At 38.0% G+C, this 17,918-nt stretch overlaps 2 protein-coding genes across 5 annotated transcripts; one reads left to right on the top strand and one right to left on the bottom strand.

The window, feature by feature from the left end:
• Positions 1-957: 957 nt before the first annotated feature.
• Positions 958-11,031, top strand: poc5 (POC5 centriolar protein homolog (Chlamydomonas)). 2 transcript variants are annotated; one of them, XM_028034924.1, is made up of 13 exons: positions 958-1,039; positions 2,320-2,400; positions 2,803-2,920; positions 3,558-3,620; positions 3,741-3,934; positions 5,251-5,427; positions 5,721-5,825; positions 6,847-7,026; positions 7,436-7,619; positions 8,745-8,878; positions 9,449-9,550; positions 10,214-10,384; positions 10,478-11,031. In XM_028034924.1, exons 2-13 carry the CDS (start codon positions 2,320-2,322, stop codon positions 10,610-10,612), a joined length of 1,644 nt encoding a protein of 547 aa, XP_027890725.1. In that variant the 5' UTR covers positions 958-1,039; the 3' UTR covers positions 10,613-11,031. The 2 variants fall into 2 exon arrangements, with proteins under 2 accessions (XP_027890725.1, XP_027890724.1); XM_028034923.1 differs by lacking the exon at positions 958-1,039 and adding an exon at positions 1,086-1,227.
• ankdd1b (ankyrin repeat and death domain containing 1B) lies at positions 10,699-16,767 on the bottom strand. Of its 3 annotated transcripts, none has more exons than XM_028034925.1 (15): positions 16,526-16,767; positions 16,042-16,142; positions 15,819-15,917; positions 15,633-15,731; positions 15,392-15,496; positions 14,791-14,892; positions 14,521-14,619; positions 14,123-14,221; positions 13,900-13,998; positions 13,679-13,777; positions 13,039-13,137; positions 12,760-12,855; positions 12,171-12,372; positions 11,225-11,356; positions 10,699-11,129 (listed from the first exon to the last, which is right to left on the bottom strand). In XM_028034925.1, exons 1-15 carry the CDS (start codon positions 16,686-16,688, stop codon positions 11,077-11,079), a joined length of 1,647 nt encoding a protein of 548 aa, XP_027890726.1. In that variant the 5' UTR covers positions 16,689-16,767; the 3' UTR covers positions 10,699-11,076. The 3 variants fall into 3 exon arrangements, with proteins under 3 accessions (XP_027890726.1, XP_027890727.1, XP_027890728.1); XM_028034926.1 differs by having other exon boundaries at positions 13,679-13,774; positions 16,526-16,766; XM_028034927.1 differs by lacking the exon at positions 14,521-14,619.
• Positions 16,768-17,918: the final 1,151 nt, after the last annotated feature.

Raw genomic sequence — 17,918 nt, 5'->3', positions numbered from 1 at the left:
GTGTGGTTTGTGATGGTCTATCTATTTATATATATATATATATATACACACACAACCATACCAAACATCACAAACATACCTACTATAATCAAATTCTATTAAATAATTTAGTTTTCTTTCAAAATCGAATAACTATTTGTATATGTTTACTCGCCAAATTTTTCCTCAAAATATCTAACAAATTAACCTTTTCCTTAATACATTCAAACTCTCTCCTCATATATCTTCTCTCTCTTTCTTATTTAGGACATTCTAATACAACATGTTCTATTGTTTCATATTTTCCACAGTAATCACATTTGCCAGGAGTATGCATTTGAATTTTAAAAAGTGAATAAGTCCTGTATGCCCAAATCCTGTAACTTTGTTATCATTCTTTCCTGCTTTCTATTTCGTCTTCCATTTCTTCTTTCTCCTATTATCTTCTGAATGTTATAAAACCATCTTCCTGATTTTTCTTCATCCCACCTTTTTTGCCATTTTCCCATCAGTTTTTCTTTAACAAAACTCTTTCCCTCAGATTTATTTGTTTTAACTGTTAAACTAATAGGATTTTGAATTGCCCACTTTGCCATTTTATCTGCCCTCTTGTTTCCTTCTACACCAATATGTGCTGGAACCCACACAAATATAACGATCAAACCCATATTTTGTATTCTGAATAATCTATGAAATATTTCTAATAAAATGTCCATCCTACGATCTGATTGATTATATTTTAAACTTAATAATGCAAAGCTTGAATCTGAACAAATTACTGTTTTTAATGGTTTTATGTCTTCTGCCCATTGTAAAGCTAATAATATTGCCAACATTTCTCCTGTGTACACAACACTTCACGTTAACTGAACAAGTCCCCTTTAAACGTAGCAGAAGCTAGCGTTCTTCCGCTTATGGTTACCCTGGAAATAATTAAACCAACCAGAGATTGCGGGAGTTGTAGAAGCATAAGCCAATCACTGATGTTGTTGTTTGGGAGTCTGTTTATTTGAAACGGCAAAGCAAGCACTTTCCAACTGACGACTCGTTTGAGATTACGGTAGAGGGTTTTTTTTGTCTTGAATCTTTAGTGAAACAAGAAGGGATTTCCGACCAAACGTCCTAGCATTATTAGCTAAACTTGTTTTGTAGAAGCTACAGAATTGTGCTTCGAGTTATGCAGATTTAACATTAGCTAATTTTCCTATTCATCTCGACTACAAATCTGCTTTAAATCTCATGATTCAGGTACCCTTTGTTTTGGCGTTTTGGGGCTTATAGCGAATATTTCAGCTGACAATACTTTTGATTTTGTGTCAAAACACTTGATTTGAAGTTATTTAGCCATTAGGTATCTGACCTCTCAGCAAACCACACAAAACACAGAAATGTTCACGGTCACGATTTAATAATAAAAACGAGTGTTGAAGCTACTTGCGAAAAGCTACGTACATCCCTAGACCGCAGGATCTTAGGAGAGAAAGTCGCAAACTGAAGATAGTTATCAAATTCACTCCTTTTACTGTTGATCAGGAAGATTAAAGCAGGAACTTGCCAAAGTTCCTGCTTTAATCTTAGAGGCAAATGTTTCTACCTGTCAATCCGGGATGGGATAAGGACTCATTTCTTAACTAGATGGCGTCTATCATTCAAAACTTAGAAACATTATATGTTGTCAGTGAGTGGGCTCTCTAGAAATTTTACCCCAATTTCAGACTACAAAGATTAAAGGCACAAAAAAACAAGGAGCTGCGTCAGTTCACACTGTCCTCGACTCTATAAGCTTTAATTAGCTTGCTAAATGTTAATGTTTACAACATAAATAGTATTGCCTGCTTTGTTTGGAAGAGATTCAAGTACAAAGCCAAGCAACAAGACTTTGGTTTGGAGAGTTGCATATGTATATCATGAATCACATGGTTTTCAGGTCACTGTCACTTTAGAAAAAATAAGGCCAAGTCAGAAATGATTGACCAAAACACACAGTTCTCTGTTTGGCACTAATAATTCTTAACCAATGGGTCATGCATAGTAGAGGAGGAGTGATGCTTTGGGATTCTTTTTGCATGGGACGGTGACAGTCAAGAAACTGCTTAGAAACCAGGTAGAGACCTGATTATGTCTTAATTCATCTGGCCTTGGAATAAAAAAAGTTACTGTATATGGTGGAGTTTAATACCTTTATTAAGTTAGGACCTTTACTTTGTCATCAGACTGCCTTTTATTATGGCATGGGTGTGAAAAAAATATAAAATTTATGATCTATTTTTGCCAGTCAGTAACCCGTAATATTTTCCTAAGTAATAAAATTGTCATTATTGTTTGTTTATTTTAACCTAGATGTCATCAGAGGAGGATGAAGACAGTCCTGTTCTCCCCAAAGACTCAGACCGGGGCAGCTCTGTGTCTTCTGAGCTTCAGGTTGATTAAAAGAATCCTTTGCTGTAGCTGAAAATGCAAGCTAATCTAGAGGCATGCTTTGTGGGACAGCAGCAATTTTTGTTTAAACCATGCCTCATGTTTGAAATGGGACTCTATAGTCTACCACCCCTGAAACCTTACACTGGCATAAATGGTCACATCTCAAAACAGGCATTGTCAGCTGTAAAACTAAGGCAAATTTCTTCAAAAGTTAGACATTATTTTTCTTCACAATTGGAATAAACAAATAGATTTCTATTTTTAGATCATATAGTTTTTGTTTATATTTCATGTTCAAGAAGCTGCTTTGTCACCCAGTCTAATGTTCTTTATGTGCAGCAAATAATTTGGTCCTCCATACGTCTCATAGATATTTGTTTGCTTGTGTGTTTTAATCAACAGGATGAGTATGAGGAGCTCTTTCGCTATGCTGTTATCACCCCCAAACATGACCTGCTTTCTATTGGTCAAGGTCAAAGTTCCCAGAGAACAGATGAACCAAGTGGACAGCATCTACAAGGTAAGATCTGTATAAGGAAAATGTTCATATGCACGCATTTTCCTTCAATTTCTCTAGCAGAAGCTGAGCATTAGCCCCCATCTAATGATTAGGTTTCAAAAAGGGTTTCCCATCTCAACCTATGGCAACAGTATGTTTTCATGCACTCTGCATTTTCAGCTTGCAGTTCACCGTAACAGAATAGATATTGGTGTCTCACATTACTTTTCTGAGTCTTTCTGTATAATAACCCTTCTTAAACAGTCAATCAGCCCCCCTCCCCAGTACCATCTCTCATTGAAGGTTTAGTGCTCTAACTTTCACTGAGCTACGCATGGCGATGCAGAAGGCAGACAGGCTGATAAGTAATGATCTCCTGGAACTCTGCCCGCTCTGATCTTTAGAGTGCAGGCTTTTTCGTTTCTCCTTGCAGAATTTAATTAAGATATTGACATAAATGCATTCTTGGACGGAGAGAGCCGTGCTCTTTTTATTCAGCACTCTTGCCATCACTTATCCTGTTCTTAAACTGTCTTCTGTTTTTAGAATTCCACTTTCACAATGACATTAATAGTTTTAATAGAGATTTTTGTGTGGGGGTGTGTGAGTGTGTGTTTAATGAACAGTAAATTTTGATCCTTTGTGAACCATTTCCCAGAACCTGAAGCAGATGAGAGGCTCTCCATCAGAAGTATAAGATTGTCACAGGCCTTTTCTCAGGGTAAGCTGAAGAAAAAATGCATAAAATGTTACGGTACTTTTTTTGTGATGAGAATTTGCTTATAGTTTTTCTACATGTCTGTAGATGCATATTCTCAGTATATGTAATTTCTTCCTCCAGCTGAGAGGACAGCAGGTCCGTCGTCAAGCAAGACTTCAGTGCGCTCCAATGCGCCATCAGAGGATTTTCAGGCAGCATCCAAGTCTTCAGACAACCAGGAGTCCCATGATTGTGCTTTCACTGAGATGTTTATCTCTGAAGAGAATCTTGGCAAAATGGAAAATATTCTGGATACGTGGAGCCACAACCTCAAGGTTAGTTTGGTTCCTCTTCCATGGAAGTTTCTTTCCATAATCCATCAGTCTTTTAACTTTAGCTAAAATATTTTGTTGGTTGGCTAAGTAGGGGTTACACATGGCTCAATTGTAATTGCTTTGGTTCAAGTGACAACTACTCTCAGTGTGGACTGGAAGATGTTCAGCAATAAACTAAAATCTATGCAGCGAGGGATCAGCTGATTTTCAGTTTTAATGAACCTGAGACTTGAACATTTATTGCACAATGTTAGCCTAACATTTTGTGATGTATTCTAACATTGGCAATCTGGTGTGAAAGTTTTAATGTGGGAGGCAGGGCTGGACAATAAACCAATAATAGCATTATATGTTCCGATAGACACATGATCAATATCAATAGATGCACTTGATAGAATGTTCAATAATTTCACTGATCTCCGATCCAGAACTGAACAGAATACTGAGGGATGTTGGCAAGAAATGTGTGGATTCCTGCTTTGAAAGAAAAAGTGACTGATATCTGTTTCAGAGCTTTACAAAAACTGGAGATTGGAAATTTGTCTCAAAAGTCTCAAATTCTATTAGAATGATGACATTGTTATCTCCATCAAAAATTATATAATAAATAGCTATTTTCAGTTTTTTTTATAAACTGAGGGCTAATCATGACAAAATAACCAATTTTAAAACTCCAGATATTTAAATATTATTGTATTTAGTGTATATTTAGCCAATATTAAATCTTTACTAAAAGGGTGAAAAAAATGAATGCGAACAATCCCTCTCTTAGCTTATGAAGGGACCAAGTCTTAATGACACTTTCCAGAAAAGGGTGACAGCTCCTTTCTTCTGTGAAATGGTGACCTTTTAACTATACAAGTGTCTGCTGGTGAAAGTACTTTAGATGAGGGGGATGTATTCACCCTGCCCTTTTCCTTAGCTGTTGTACAGCTCATTCATGGAGAGCATGTGACAACCAATCAGCTGCTAATCAGTGCTGAGAAAAGGCACAGAGAACCAGCGCTATTCTGATCTTGTGATCCATTAAATGAGGTTTTAGTAAGGCTCTTTTTATGGGCCAGTAGCAAAACGCTGTTATTTTACTTTCACACTTATAACCAATGAAAGCTTTGTTTGTCCTTGGTTAGGTGAAATCACAATATTGGCATTTATCAAGAAAGGCAGCATGAGTTTGTGATTGTGTTGAACAAAAGAATAAATATTTCCCAAGTTAAAGGAGAATTCAGTATGCGTCAGTATATTTAACAAACCTAGGCCCCATAAAGGAATCTGAAAACCTTCTGTTAACATTCTGCCCTTTGTTTTCTGTTCAGTCAAACGTGCTAACTGAGCTCCAGAAGTGGAAGTATGCCTTCATGGAGCGGCACAGGATGGAGATGAAGAAGGAGGGGGAAAAGCATGCTGTCCAAATGGCTGGCCTGAAGTCAGAGCTCGATACGCTGAAAGGGCTGCTGCGCACCTACGAGACGTCCAACCAGAGAAAGGATGAGGTATTTGTATTGATCGGCTTCCTTTATGTGACGGTTTGTGAGAAATGGATTGTGACTGAAAACAACAAAACACACTTCACTTCAGTAATGATGCAATTTATTGCACCAAGACGATTTTTTTGAGGTTGACACGTTTTCCCAAACTAGAGCAATCATCTTTTAATCTTCCATTTCCTTGATACGCTTTTCATTAATTCATTAACCCAATTAGCATGGTCATCATGAAGAAGATGAGGAACATACCATGAACTTTTTAGACTTGCACGCTTATAGTGTGACGTGTCCTCTTGCAGGTGATCAGAAATCTGAGCCAGGTGTTGGAGAGACAGAAAGAGAAGCAGGAAAAGATGAAAACCTTAACACACTGGAGACTCCAGCATGCTGAGGCTAAAGAAGAAGTATGCATTCCTATAAGCTTGAAACTTACCTGCTTTGAGACTTAAGGGATTTTCCTAGTAGAAATCCAGACAACACACACACACACACACCCTTCTGTTATTGAAGAGATTATTTTTCTTAAATTGTTGTGTGGATAAAGTTGCATACACAGCTGTCCTTGCAGCATGTCTTCTCTCTCCAACCCTTTACTGTCTGATAAAGCTCAATAAAAGCTTTTAGCGCCACAAAAATCTTAAGAAACCCTAATAAATTTTAGTGTATACCAATCTTAAAGGATGAAGTATATTATTTATTCTTTATTTATTATTTATTAGAATTTGAATCAAAATTATTGTTAAAGAATGTTTTCTACAAAGCTACATTCAGTGCTTTGCGAAAATATTCAGTCTTTCCCACATTAAAGTAGCAAACTTCAAGGATTTTTATAGATTTTATTAAATATTTCAAGATATATAACCATGAAGTGGAAGGAAAACATGACATAGCGGTCAATAACAATAGATGTAGGAGGACTATTTACCAGTCAAGTAACTTCAGAAAACAATAAGTTGCTCTAGATTTTATTTATAGGTTTTAGAGCAAAGGGGACTAACCACAAATGCAGACTACATTGTTTGTATATTTAAAGTGATTTGAAAACACTTTCCAATTTTCCATCCTATCCACAGTTATATTTTGTATATTTGTCTCTACGTGAAAGCCTAATAAAACACACCGAAGTCTGCAGTTACACCAAGATCTAAAGAGTTCAAGCAAAAGAGATACTTTTGCACGGCACTGTAACTACCACCTCTAAATCTTTATGGAACATTTTTATCCTCTCCACTAGCTATTTACTCAGCAGTGACACAGTAACTTTAAACATCCTTAATCTACATTGAACAAATGTACTATTTTTCTACATCAAAATCATACCAGACAAATTGCAGCATAGGAAAATGTTCCCAAGCCGCCCGAGAAGAAATGAAACGTGCAATTATTACCGTGTCAATATTTCATGTAGCTGTGCTCCGCTGGCAGGCTCATGCTGTTCAGGTGGCTCGGCAGCACTACAGTTTGCAGCTGAAGAGGAAGGTGTGGCAGGGCTGGCATGGTCTGGTCCAAAAACGCTGGAAGACCAAGGTGGAGCGAGCATGCCGTTCCAGGGCTGAGGAGGTCTGCTCCCACCTGTCCGCAGAATACGAGGCCAAGCTGGCAGAGGTAAATAAAATAATAAAGAACACAGATTTTGTTTAGCTAAATGTATGGTTGGTCTCAATGTTCTATACAAAATTTTGTCATATGAAGCTAACCAATTTTATTCAACTCCTTCTTTAAACATACAGCTTAAGATTTATGAAGTCATTTATTAGAAATATATTTCATTTCAGCATGTGAGTGAACAAAACTTACGGCATTTTAAATTGTATAAGTATTTGGAGTGTTAGAGCTTTGTAAAGCTGACTTAAATGAAAGAGAAATGGAGCATCGGGAAATGTAAATTAGTGTTGACAGTGTTTCTGTCTTTGCCAGCATGACTTTTGACTGAAAGTAACTTCAGGTAATGTTAGCAGGTTTATTAATAAAGAACCTATGATTTCCTTCCGCCTTCACCCGTCTGTTTCTACAGCAATCCGAGGCTCTTGATAAGTCTGAGGCAGAGATTCAGAGGCTACACTTTGAGCGAGAGCGCTATGAGGAGTCTATGAAGAAAGCCTTCATGAGGGGCGTCTGTGCCCTCAACATGGAGGCTCTCAACATGTTCCAGTCCAATGAAACGCGAACAGAGCAGCTACCCACACAGGAGCCACATGGTTTGTAGCAAAATTCCCTTACCTGACATATTTCTAATCAGTAATATGGGCCGTCGGAAACAGCACCTTCACAGCCAGGCCCAGTTTGAAGGATTTCTATTAAAGTAGCAAAACATCGCATGGGGGAAAAAAACAGAAAAATCAAACCTCTGATTTATGTATGATTATCCACATGTTTGTGTTTGTGATGGTTGAACGGAGGAAGCTTTTTTCCGGGCATTACTCCTGATCAACCAGTTAGCGCTTATTGAATTTAGTTTAAATATTTAGTTAATTTAAACTACTAGAATTTATAATGAAGTGTATTTCTACACCTCATAAATATTAAGAAAAAAACGTTCGATTTTTCTATTTTCTGTGTGTGAAATTATGCTGATGCACATTTATTAACAAGTGTGCTAATAGGCGTGGTTCTCGCTAACTCCCACAGCATGCTTTGTTCCAATGTTAACTTTGTGTCTGAGATGCATTGATTAGACACAGACATCAACACTGAGAGAAACTTGAGGTCTACCTCTCCAGCAGTGCAGCTATGTGGTACTGACATTTGAGTGAATAAGACATGAATAACAGTAGGGGGCTAGTGTCTCCTCCTGAACTCATTTATTAGAAGGATATAATTGAGGTATTTATTAGTGGATGTCATTATTGGTACTTTGCAAGAGGAGACTTGATGTCATACTAATACTTGATGTCTCCTCTTGCACAATTTCACTTTACCTCAGGGACTCAATCCAGAATCTCTAAATATTTTCATCCTGTTAGTTCAATATTTCAAACGGTGACACCACGCTGTAACAAAAATATCAGGATTTACCAAATTAAGCAGCCATTCTGCTGAAGCGACTGGAGGTGGATTCCATTAATATCAGCTTGTTCTAGCACGTTCCTTTGCTCATCCATCTGGTCTCGGCTTTAATGCGTTTTGCTTGCTGTTATCTTACTGTCAGTGCAGGCTGCTAATGTAATACTCTGTCCTGATTCTTCATGGTCTTGTCAATAATGTGCCACTTTTGCCAACTGAATAGGCACATAGAGTAATTAGGCTGTATTAGTCTTACACAGGTGTTTGAATTTTTATATATATTTATTTAGTAATAATGTCACCTTCTGTTTTTCTTGTAGATCCTTCGCCTGGCCAGGAGGAGCGCGGATCAGCTACGTTACCTAAGCATCAGCCGTTTCCCACTACCTCGAAAAGGTTTAGTCCAGTCCACTTTGAACGCCTTGAACCTACACAAAGGGAAGCTGATGATATGGTGAGAGACTGATAATGTACTGGACTAGCTTTCTTTTCATTTTCTCATTTTGTTTACACTTTTGTGAGTTTATTCATGTTTTTTTTTTTTTTCTTGTTCTTAGATTAGCCAGTGTGCACAAATTCTAACCTTATCTAGGTTTTCACGCGAACAATGTGCTTTTGATTTCATTATAGATATTCATTTACACTACAGTCACAAACTTCAGATGTATGAAATATATTGATACAAAGCAGTGGATAACTGTGAAATGAAAGAAAAGTAATGAGTGTTTTTAATTCCTTTTTACAAATACAAATCTGAAATAGTGAGAGCAAAACTGAACTGTTTGGCTGGCTTGAAAAAATCCACATCACCCATCGCCACAATGTTAGTACATGGTGGTGGCAGCATCATGCTGTGGGTCTGTTTTGTCCACCAGGAATATTGAGGCCGTTTCAGAGATAGTGGAGCTAAACACAGGGAATTCCTGGAAGACGGCACGTAAAGTTTGTACTAGTTTATGTTGGTCTTTGACATTTTTTTTTCTTTATGATCTCAAACAATTAGCATATTCTGTATTTTCAATAGGTTGGCCCCAGAGCCTCCACCTCCCAGGAAGAGATGCTTCCTTTCACCACAGTTTTGCACAGCTCTCTCCCATTAGGGGGCATTGCAAGTACCCACAAACAGGTTAGTGCCGGAAACATGATCGTGGTCAAGGGGACCTAAGGTTTTAGGGAAGTCCACTTTCACATCAGCATAGAGTCAGAGTTCAGTCTGGACAGTATGAAATTTTATGTCCGTGTTTTTCCAGGTCTGGATAAGTATGGAAAAGTGAAATAAGAGCTTGAAAAGTATTTATATTTCCAAACTGTATTCCCTTTGGCTAAATGTATCCTTCTGTTTGGCATTCTTTTCATTTTTCTTGTGCCCTTCCTCGTTTTGTTCATTTCTTTTCCTAACATTCTTCCCTCATTTCTCCATCTTATTTTGTTCTGTTCTCCTTCCTTTCCTTTCTTATGTCCTTTTTTTCTTGCGCGTTTTCCTTTCTTTCTTTACTGTCATTCTTGCATTCTTTCTTTTCTTGCTTTCTTCAAGTCTTTGTTTTTTCCAGTTCCATATTTAGGGACTGAGCAGTGTAGTACACACGCTGAACCATTTTATATTTTAAAATGGCTGTGAAGGACTAAGAAGTCTGGGGAAGTCAGAAATGTTTAAAGATGTATGGGAATGGAATATATGATTGAGCGAAAATAGATAACCTTTCCTGCCAACATTTACTGGCGGTTTCTCTCTTTGTTACATCCATAGAAATGCTTTTATTTTCTAAAAGCAGCTGTTATGTTCTTTCAGTCTGGTGCTCGGATTGTGACAGCAGGTCAACAGAAATCCTCAAAGACTGTGACGGCTCGCATCACTGCGCGATCTGATGTCGGTAAGGTCCCACACGGCGGCCTTCAGGTGATGGGAGTAGCTCCACCAATGAGCTCTGTCGTAGTAGAACGCCATCATCCTATTACACAGGTATGACAGGGTGGAGATCTGCACTTAAAAGCGTATACTAAGTGTAGCCTCCAGCTGTTTGAAGCTGTAAAGTGTCTCTCTCTGTTCTTTCAGCTGACGGTTGGACAGGCGTTGGCTTCAAAGTTTCCTCGGCCGCTCCAGCAGAGCCACACATCCGCTGTAGGCAGAGCGTCATCGCGAACACACACCAGCACATGCAGCGTCCACTCAATCAAGGAAGTGGAATGATCACCCCTGGTGCATTAAATTTAGTGATAGCATTTAATTTATTTTATGCAAAAATCCTCATTTGTCTTGTAAACATTCATATGAAGTTTGATATCCTACAACAGATTTACCTCTGTGTTGTTTGTTTTTTTTTTAGTTGGCTTTCATTTATGTAAAGGCATAGCAGATAGACTAGTAGAAATGTTTTCTTATTATTTACAGTCTAGGGTTATAAATTGACTTTTACCTCATTTCAGATGTTTGCTTTTAAATTATGCACATTATGAACGTGGATTTTATTGTATAAAATCATTTGTGTGCATCCATTCATGATTTAGAAACAATCTAGCAGCAATGGTTGCCTACTTTCTTAATGCAAAGTCATATTTTACGGATCAGCAGCACATTGCTATTTTCTAAATAAATGCTTTTACCACTAACTTATTACAGAAATCAATGGTTGATAATTATGTAAACAAAATTGATCATGAAATGCAGCAACTCTTGCTGGTGTTCTCTGCCTCCGTCCGAATCTTATCTGCAAGACGAAATAATATTTGATTGAACACTGTACACCGGCACAGAGCAATGTTTACATGCATGTTGGCTTCTGTGACAAAACGTTGAAGGTACCAGCAGCCTTCCTGTTCCCAGTGAGGATGAGTTCCTGGTAGAGTTGTTTGGAAGGATTCGTCTGAGCGAGCTCCTCCCTGTGGAGCCAGATCAGCAGCATCCTGTGGCCATGCTCTCTATAACTGTGCTGACCTGGGAACCAAACAATACAACAGTCTAGAGTCAGGAAAGCTGGTCAACCTGTCAAGACGTTTTGAAGCAAGAGCCGTGAGTTCAATAGGGAGGTATTATGATTACAGGGTTCCTGTGTCGTCTGGCATTTGAATAAGTAGGAAAAATAAGCACATGGGCTGAGTTTATACAGCCCATGTGCTGTATGAGTGTTTTTAACCAGCTGCACTCAAACACATCACATTTATACATTGATATGAAGATCAGTAGTTAACTAGGGCTTAAAATGCCTTGTGTGAAATCCTTCATTCACCTATCCATCAGTTCCTCCGTTCAGCTATCCATAAATCTGTCAATTTATGCTTTTCTGCCTGTTATCTTTCTACTTTCAGTGCATCTCGCCTTCATTCCCTTCATCATACATCTAACCACTGACTATAACCTTCGCGCTGTTTGATTAGTTCATCTGTCTACTCATTCATCTGTCCATATGTTCCAGTTTTTTCATCCTTTTATCCAATCAGCTGTCAGTCATTCACTCACTTCCTTACATTTTGAGGTTTTTATCTGCTCCTTTATTTAAAGTCTGACCTAGAAATATTAGACAAGTATTAGTTTAGAATATTTTCTATTTCCATTTAAAGATTAGCTAAAGAGCACTCTGGCTATGAGTCTGGGAAACTATGGAATTATGATGTGTAAAAATGCATAGGACTCCTGTTACATCACGTCATTTTATAGTCAATGCTCTGTGAATTGAACTTGAAACTTGAACAGTGATTACATGAAAACTGATTTTAGTTTTTAAAGTCCTGTGTGTTGGTTTTTGTGGCACCTGTCCACTGATCCTCAATAGCAGCCACTTGCTCCTTAGTGAAGGCCCAGTTCTCTGCCAGTCTTTTCCAGTCTCTGGGTTTCAGGAGCTCGTACGCTAGGCGCCAGGCAGTAGAACGGAGCTGCTTGGTTTCATTCCGGTGGTCAAGTTTAAACGTTAGCGGATGCTCACTGTGAACGCTTTCATTAAGCTCAGGGTTGGCCTGAAAGGGCAATTAAATCATGTCAGAGGGCTGATAAAGGCCATTGGCCCCTGAAAACACAGCGCTATGGGAAGAGATTATTGGCAAAGCACCAAAACAAATGATTAGCAATATGAATGTCAGAGCTAAGCATGTCTGCAATCAATCATGTTAGTGAATCATGCATATCTTTAATTACATTTGTGGTAAATTGCCTGTCAAATGTTTCTTATTTTTCACATGGGATCCTTTAATGTTATTAGAGGGAATGCAGCTAATTGAGGATGTGTTGGTGCCAAATAAATCATTTCTGATGAATTTCAAGCCCTGAAGATGGCATGGAGCTCATATAAACACTACAACCGCATCAGCTAACATGCATATTTGGATTTTTTTTTTTCCTCTCACCTTTCTCCAGCTGTAGTATCTTCCTGCTTTAATGATCATGTCCACAATGATAACCTCATTTGCTCTGGCTGCAACACCCAGAGCAGTTTTACCCTGCTACTCCAAATCCAGCACAGAAAATGAGATTGATAAAGTAAATCAGAATAGCAACATTAGTTATATCATTTTTGACACAATTTTCTTTATTTTGATGTACTTTGCTTGTGCTGTGACATAAATGCATGATACGTCAGACTGTCTTAAGGTGATTTTGTGTTGTAAGTATGTGTGTATTCTCACTCTGTCCCGGATTTCTAGATCCACACCAGCTTTTAGGAGCATTTCCACAACTTCAGTCCTGCCGAGCTCCGCTGAGAGATGCAGTGCAGTCTGGAGTCTCTAACAGGACACAGCATAAGGCATCTTATCAGGGTTCATACTTTGTCTAGATAACTCAAGTATTTTCAAAGTCCAGATACAGACGATTGCATAGAAAATATATATATATTTCACTTCATTCTCTGTTAACTCAAATAAATGTTGTATTAGCTATCAGTATTATTTTACTTTTTCCTTAATTCTTTTTGCTATTAATTTTATAATTTCAATCCTCTCTCCCTTATTTCTTGCTTCTTCTTGTTTCCCTACCATTCTTTACTCTTTTCTCACTTCCCTTCCTGTTTTAATTTCTTATATTCCTCTTAACTCTTCCATCCTTATTAACCTGCACTCTTCTGAGTTTTTCGTTTTCTCCTTCTGTCCTTTTCTTTCATCTGTCTTTTTCCATTTCCTTCCCTCAAACCTACTGAAAAATAGGTTTGAGGGAAAAATTTTCTTCTTTCCCAAAAGAAGAAAATTATCTCTGCTAATTAATGTGGGAACGTTTGTGACCTGGCCACATAATGTGCTGCTGTTTATGTCTGTGTGAGGTTGATTCTACCTTGTCGGCTACATTAATGTTGCAGCCTGCTGCTACAAGAGAATGGATAACAGGGATGTGACCGTTCTTCACTGCCAGATGGAGAGGAGCTTCCAGCTGCTTGGAGCAAACAAATTTATTTATATTACCCCACCCCCAAAAAAATAATTCAAAGTAAGACTCAACAATGCTGAGAAGGATGAAGGAAATGTACCATTCCCAGCTGGCTTGTGTTTTCTCACCTGGTTTTGAACATCTGTATGGGCGTTGTACTCTAAAAGGAGTTGGACAAGAGACGAGTCTCCGCTTTCTGAGACTGGATGGAGAGCGCTGCATTTGGCCTGCAAAGAACAAGAGCTCAGACTTATTGGCAGGTTTTAGGCAGGTATATGTTTTGTAAACAGTATAAGGAAATGAATAGCAGTAGAATAAAAATCATTCTTCTGATCTAAGATCTGTCGGTACCACTGTGAGGATGTTGGGGTCACAGCCGGCCTCCAGCAGGGCCAGGACACATTCTTCCTGACTGTTATCTGCCGCCTGGTACAAAGCTGTCTCACCATCCTGCAACACAGGAGCAAAGATAACCAACTAGTTATTTAGTATAATATGCTTAGAAAAACAACCTTGAGTCAGAAATTAATCATTGAAGCAAGTTGGACAGTCTATTATGCAATTGTGAACCATGAAATCACATTACAACCCACAGGTCAGAGTTCAAGTTGATGCTAGATCACAGTATGTGGTTGAAGGAACACGACTGTGTTTCGTCAGTCTTGATTAATCCCAAGTAGAACTAACGTTCAGCAGTGGATTATCCACAAAAACCAAGAAAAAAGAGAACGTTCACTCTGATTGTCTACCATATTGACTTCATCCCGAGAATCAAAGATCTGCAGCAGCAGCTGGACGGCGTCCAAGTGGCCGTTCCTGGCAGCTAAGTGCAGGGGAGTGTCCCCTCTCTGCCAGAAGGAGGGGAGGGAAACAGCAGCACATCAAAGAGGGTTTGACTTTGAGCTTCTTTGCAGGTGTGACACAGAGATATGCATGAAGACACGCATGAACATAAACAGCCTTAGTTTTACTAGGAACAAGATGCATCAACATCCTACAGGTGGCTCAGACACACAGACCTTGTTGGGCTTCATTGCGGCCATGTTGTATGGCTCCGTCAGTATCTTTAACATTTCAGTGCTCCCATGTTCTGCTGCCAGTGCAAAAGGACAATGTCCTGACTGGAATACAGAGAAATAAATGCAGGTGAGGACAGCAACACACAATGGATCTAAAAAAAATCCACAACCTTACCAACAGAGTTGTGTGACTAAAGATGATAAGGTAAATCATTCTTTCTGATATGTATTACACTTTTCACATGTTCTGCATAATTCAACTGAGAACAAAAACTGTTGAAAGTAAAAAATGATCACTGCAATCACTTTGCTGCATAAATGTGCACAGACTGTGACTGTGATGATCGTAAAGTTTCATTGTTTTTGTAGTAAAAGGCTTCCATATTCCAGTCTTACACATTTGTTAAATGATGCAAATGTTAATAAAACTAGTGGGACAGATAAATTTATTTCAGGTTCATCAGACTCACTAACTGATGCAGATGTGAATTTAAAAGCACTGAATGCAACTGAACTAAATGATTCCTCATTTTCCAGATGGACTTTATACATATGCTGTTTTTTATAATGAGGTAAGTCTATTTTCTAATAAAACATATACCTGATCCTCCTTGTTTAATTCTTTCATCTGCATATCATTGATAATATACTCTACAATTTCAGTGTGGTTGTTGATGGCAGCGCAGTGCATGATGTTCAGTCCTTCCTGAAGAAGAAAAAAATCTGTGAGTAGCTAGTTTTTACAAAATGTACACACCTCACCTTTCTTATTGCTATATACGTTAAATTAGGAACATGTGTGTATTCTGTGTAAGTCAGAGAATCTCATCATATTTTTTTACCTCATTTTCAACCTTCTGCTCAGCCCCAGCCTGCACCAGTAATTTCAGGATCTCCAAGCTGCCAAACCAGGCAGCTAGATGAATTGGTGCCATGCCATACTGCCATAACCAGAACACAAAATTATACTTAGATATGTAACCTATTGTTCTTTTTTTTAAAAAAAAAAACATTTCCAACCCTCTCACCTTGTCTTTTTGGTCCACTTTGACCCTGCGCTGCAGAAGGAACTGAGTTGCTTCCTTGTTTTTGCCTGCTACTGCGTAGTGAAGGGCTGTCCTGTGGTGCTGTTTTGCAGTTACAGATCACGTTACTGCTTCGTTGTGGAAAGTTTCTGCCAAACGCTATTCTTGATGATACTTTATTTATGTCCCTCAAAATCAAAAAGACCTCGCTACTTTTTCTACCCACCACGTTCTTTGCGTTGACGTTCAGACTTTTTCCAAGATATTTCAAGGTTTTCAGATCATTCCTCTTTGCTGCTTCCATAAACTGCTTCTCGGTGTCGAGTACTACAGTCAACACAACAGGAGACTTCACACAAACTATACATTATTTTACCACAAACTTGTCAATCAACAGGAAAATTAGCAGAAACTCATCCTGTTCCTTTGTCCTTAACTTTAGATAAATACATCTACGTAACGTGTGACAATTTATGAAAGGAAATTTAATGAAAATGCAAATGTCCGTCTTTACTGCTTCTTCTATGATCTTCTGATCAAATCCCTCACCAACATGTTTGAGCATCCAGAACACACAATGCTATGAAAGCACGTCCACAGCCATGCATGGAGAGACATTTGATTTAAAATTAAATAAATACTGTTAAGGCCATGTTGACTCTCACACCTTTTTATTTTCCAGTTTTTCTGCTTGCTGGTGCAATACTCACACATCTCAATGGTGTCAAAACTCTCATCATCAGTCTCTCTGTCTGAGTGTTTTCTCAGTCCCCTGAAATTATCCCGTTGCATCCACTTTGGGAGGTCCAGCTTTTCCTTCTTGGGACAATTATCCTTTATCTTTGTCCTCACAGACAAAACTCTTCTCTCCATTTTAACTTAATATGAATAAGTTCTTTGTAAAAGGTCAGGCTTCACAGTCTGGAGAAAAACAGCAGGACTTTAAATGGAAGCGTTCACTTGTTTTCTAAAGGTTGATCCATGTTTGCTTTCGCTGCTCACACCCACAAAAAGTCAGCTGATAATATTTAACATTATTTGCCTCAGCTGTGTATATGACTAACGGGTGGCAGAACCACAGTATTTACCATCCACTAAAAGCATAACAATGTAATGCTCAGCATTTTGTTGACTTTTGTGCAGGATTTACATAGATCAACTAAATGCTCGTTTTCATATCATTTGGGCTGATATGCTAGTTTCAATAAATTAAAATATTGAAATTTATTTCAGTGATTCTATTCAAAAAGCAAAATTACACAGAATCATTAAACACAACAGGCTGTTTTTTAAGGCCTTCTATTTCTAATAGTAATAACTTTGGCTTACTGCAGACAACACATCCAAATGCAAGCCTACGCTTGCAAAGGAGCAGCACTACTGTCTTTTTTTCTTGTTGGCCCAGGTAAAAAAAACTTTGGATGTTGCATCTGTTTTAAAGGCACCAAGATACATAGAAAGTGATATTTGTAGTCCAGGTCCAAGATAAATATGAAGCTACAAGTCCTGCTCCAGTCCAAGACTAGAAAATTTTCCCCAAACTCTTGATTAATATTTACCTCAAAATTCTCTCACATGTGTTCTTATTCCTGTTACTTGAGTACTTTTATCTACCACATTTTTTCCTTCCGCTCAACTTTCCATAAATATTCTTTGGACGCAGCAATCTGAATTCCCACCTCCTTGCTAAAACAGCAGTAGCTAATGGAGAATGAATGAGCAATGATTTCAACAGTGACATTTCAATTTTTATTAATTGAAAGAAATACAACAATAAATGATGAAAATAGAAGAAAAATAACTTAGGGATAGAATAGGTAGCAAATATCTTCATCTTTAAATTACCATACTTATACAATATAACATTATTATTATTATAACATTATAATAATTATTAAAGTTTTTATCTATCTATCTTCATTGAAAAATAAAAGAATTTGGAATCAGAAAACTTCAGAGTCATTTAAAAATCCTTACTTTTCTGCAATTAAACTACTTCTTGTCACCTGTACTTTTGCTTATGGCTTAAAAGCAGTTAATCAGTGCAAGTGCTCAGCTTTGTGTCGCAGCAGAAAGCTAAATATGTGTCCTTGTGTGTGGAGC

This window comes from Xiphophorus couchianus, chromosome 12, assembly GCF_001444195.1.
Source record: "Xiphophorus couchianus chromosome 12, X_couchianus-1.0, whole genome shotgun sequence".
In the NCBI taxonomy this organism is placed as follows: domain Eukaryota; kingdom Metazoa; phylum Chordata; class Actinopteri; order Cyprinodontiformes; family Poeciliidae; genus Xiphophorus; species Xiphophorus couchianus.
Note: the sequence above shows the minus strand (reverse complement) of the source record. Positions and strands in the feature narration are given on the sequence as shown.